At 37.2% G+C, this 3,421-nt stretch overlaps 1 protein-coding gene across 1 annotated transcript in view; it reads left to right on the forward strand.

Annotated features, from left to right (window-relative positions):
• The window catches only part of LOC106102645 (DNA replication licensing factor MCM3), a 10,456-nt gene that overhangs the window by 3,533 nt on the left and 3,502 nt on the right, over positions 1-3,421 (forward strand). Inside the window, exons 7-9 of the mRNA XM_013282186.1 lie at positions 5-35; positions 1,632-1,780; positions 2,450-2,540. Coding sequence (XP_013137640.1) covers positions 5-35; positions 1,632-1,780; positions 2,450-2,540 — 271 coding nt within the window. The remainder of the gene's footprint in view (positions 1-4; positions 36-1,631; positions 1,781-2,449; positions 2,541-3,421) is intronic.

The raw sequence follows: 3,421 nt of genomic DNA on the forward strand, positions 1-3,421 counted from the left end.
CCGTCCTCGCCGCTGCCAACCCCGTTTACGGCAGGGTAATGTCTATTCTATATTAGCTGTTCCCGTGCGACTTCATCCGCATAAAATTATGAAAATTTTAATTTTATTGTTTACAATTGTCAAATTATCAATTGCAAAGTCAATAATGACAAATCATGGCAACCTTGCTTCCTTAATGTTGGCAGCTTGTAGTTTATGTTCCCTTTCCCTCATGAAGGTTTTTTAAAATATATTTATCCCCAAGTTTAATACTCTAAGCGTGTCGTACGTGTAGGGCTTTTTATTAAAAAGGGAATTATTCAAAAATATGTAGTAATTGCAGACATCCTACGCCACGAAGTATTGTGTGTTTACGCTTTATTATAATAATATAGATGTACAGTTGAGGATATGGTGTTATACTTAAATAAATTGCTTTATACCTCGCAATGAGAAAATCTCCGTCTATAACACTTGAAGTAGCTGTAAGTTACGCAAATAATGAGAAAATAAAATTGATCGTGTACCACGTTACTTACGAGTGTGGACGTATAGAGGTAGACCTAGAAAGAGAGGGATGTATCGCGTGAAAGGTGACATGATCAGGGAGTGATGACAGATGACGGATGATAGAGTTATTTGGCGGACCAAAACCTGCCACGCTGCCTTACGGGAGTCCTACGGGATAAGGAGGAAGATAAGCTCTGACAAAATTTTTAATAATCTAAATAACATCAGCAACTTGCCCTTAAATACGCTCTTGTGGAATCCGAGGTACCATATTACCAATATCAGCCTACACCAGTTCTGGAAAATAGCCGTATCACGATCTACTGGGACCGATCTATTATTACGGACAGGACTATTGCTGCCAATAGACCTGATATAGTAATAATAGATCGGTATGAGAGTTGTGTAATGTCAGTCGATGTCACTATCCCACATGACGAGAATCTCGTGAAAGCCGAAAATGAAAAACTATTAAAATACTTGGATTTGGCTCACGAGATTACCGCCATGTGGCGTATGAAATCGACTACCATTATTCCGATAGCCGTTTCGGTGCACGGGCTGATAGCGAAGAGCTTCGACCAACACTTCAAGAAGCTCTTGCTTGACAGTTGGATTAAGGGCCCGATTCAAAAGGCGGTTATTTTAGAAACCGCACGCATAGTGAGGAGGTTCCTGTCTCTGCACTGACCACTGGTTGCTTGAGTCATCGGATTCCGCAGCCGGTGGTGCTTCTTTTTTTATATAATATATTTTATTTTTATATCAAATCTTGTAAAATGTATTATGTAGAGAATAAGAAATAAAGGATATATGGGAGAATCTAAATAATAATAATAAAAGCTTCACTTAAAATCTAGTGTTTGTTGCTCTAATAGAGTAGAAATAAAAATTGTACTTTTTTAATAAATGTAAACTAGTACCATCGTTATTAATCAGCTTTATATATATTTATACAAAATATATACAAAAAAATTCAAAACTATCTGGATCACATCTTGACTTCTTATTGTTCTACGTCTTAATATTTTTTAAAAATAAAGGTCTTGGCGGCCAATATGCAACCTCTTTGGCTGTATTAATAATTCTTGTCAGCCACAGAGGTTGTGTTTGCACTAAACACCTTTGTTTTTATGTTCCAGTATGACCAATATAAAACCCCAATGGAGAACATCGGTCTACAAGACTCGTTGCTGTCTCGTTTCGACCTGCTTTTCGTGATGCTGGATATCGCTGATGCTGACCATGATAACCTCATCTCAGAACATGTTCTTCGTATGCATAGATACAGGTAAACATAAAGAGGATTTCCAAACCAATACGACTTAGGGTCCTTCAAGAAGCGAGCCTATCATTTCCTCAAAGGCCGGCAACGCATCTGTAGTTCCTCTGGTGTTGCGGATGTCCATGGGCGTCGCTGACCACTTCGGTGTTCTCGCCGCTCGTTTGCCCCCCTTTATTATAAAAAAAAGGAAATATTTGTATTTTTGTGTGTATTGAAATAATTTTAAGCAACTGGACCGATTTCAAAAATTCTTTCAACATAAAAAAGCTATGATATCACACACTTCATACTAATATTATAAACGTGAAAGTTTGGATGGATGTTAGTCAGAGTTTGTAGCCTAAACTGCTGAACGCATTTTGATAAAATTTGTTACATCTGTAGAGTATAGTCTGGAAGAACACAGACTACTTCATTTTTTTTAATTCCGCGCGGACGACGTCGCGTGCGAAAGCTAGTGATCTATAAATATAAAAGTTTAAATGGATGTATGTTTGTAGCCTTAATTTCTGAAGGGATCTTAATGAAGTTTGAATTAGATGTGGAGTATTCTCTGGAATAGCACATATATACCAAATAGGGATTTAATTTTTTTATATGGTTGGATTACTAGTTTTAAATTATCATAGAAAACCATAAAATACTCTAAATGATGTAAAAAATACAAATTTCCAGAAATCCAAAGGAACAAGACGGGGAAGTACTGCCAATGGGATCTACAGTGGAAATGCTCTCTACTGAAAATCCAGATACTGATGAAGTAGAAGTAAGTTTATTTTATAATTATTTTTTGTGTATAGATGGCGCTACTTGTAGATTAACACAGTAACGCCATCTAGTATAGCATTATGCTATAACTGGCAACTATAAAAATAAACGTTGCCAGTTGATAATCCAAGCTAAATCTAGTTTTAGGTGGAGCAGCTAACATTAATATAGTTTTTTTATTTAATACTTTTTGCCCAAATATGTATAAGTATACTAAAACTATGCTACCACTGGATTTGCCACTGTCTTTGCCAGTCTTGCTATCAGCCATTACAGGCAAGCCACGGTTTTTTCTAGATTTTAAATCTGTTTTAGATATTTTCGCTCCTTTCAGGGTTTTTTAATTGTTGGCGGGGGATTTTTTTTATAACAAGGTGGCAAACGAGCAAGCGACCACCTAAATCCACCGAAATGGAAAGCGACCGCTGCCCATAAACATCTGCTATTGCAGATGCATTGCCTTCCCTTGATTAACGGAGGCGGAGACGCACATAAAAAGGACATTTCCCCTTCCTATGGGTCTCCACCGTCATAACCACTTTTCCTTCCCATCCTTTCCTGTTAAGAAAAGGGTGGAAAGGGAAAGAGATTAAAATTAGGCCTCCGGCACCACACTCATCTTACGAAATGCGGAATTTCTCTTACTTCACGCCTGTTTTCTGTGTGGTATTTCATCAGGCGAGCCGGCCCTACAGTGCGAAGATGTTAAAGCTGGCTCTACCTATTAATTGTCTGCCAAAATATAATTACCCTTTAACCTTGTTTTATAATAGTTTTATAAATTTCGATATGAATGGCTTTTTAAAAAAATATGACAGTCGAGCGGTAATATGAGCAATACTGGTGAATTATTATAAAACGAATACACTAAGGCAACTA

This window comes from Papilio polytes, unplaced genomic scaffold (genome assembly GCF_000836215.1).
Source record: "Papilio polytes unplaced genomic scaffold, Ppol_1.0 DF823912.1, whole genome shotgun sequence".
NCBI classification, from domain to species: Eukaryota; Metazoa; Arthropoda; class Insecta; order Lepidoptera; family Papilionidae; genus Papilio; species Papilio polytes.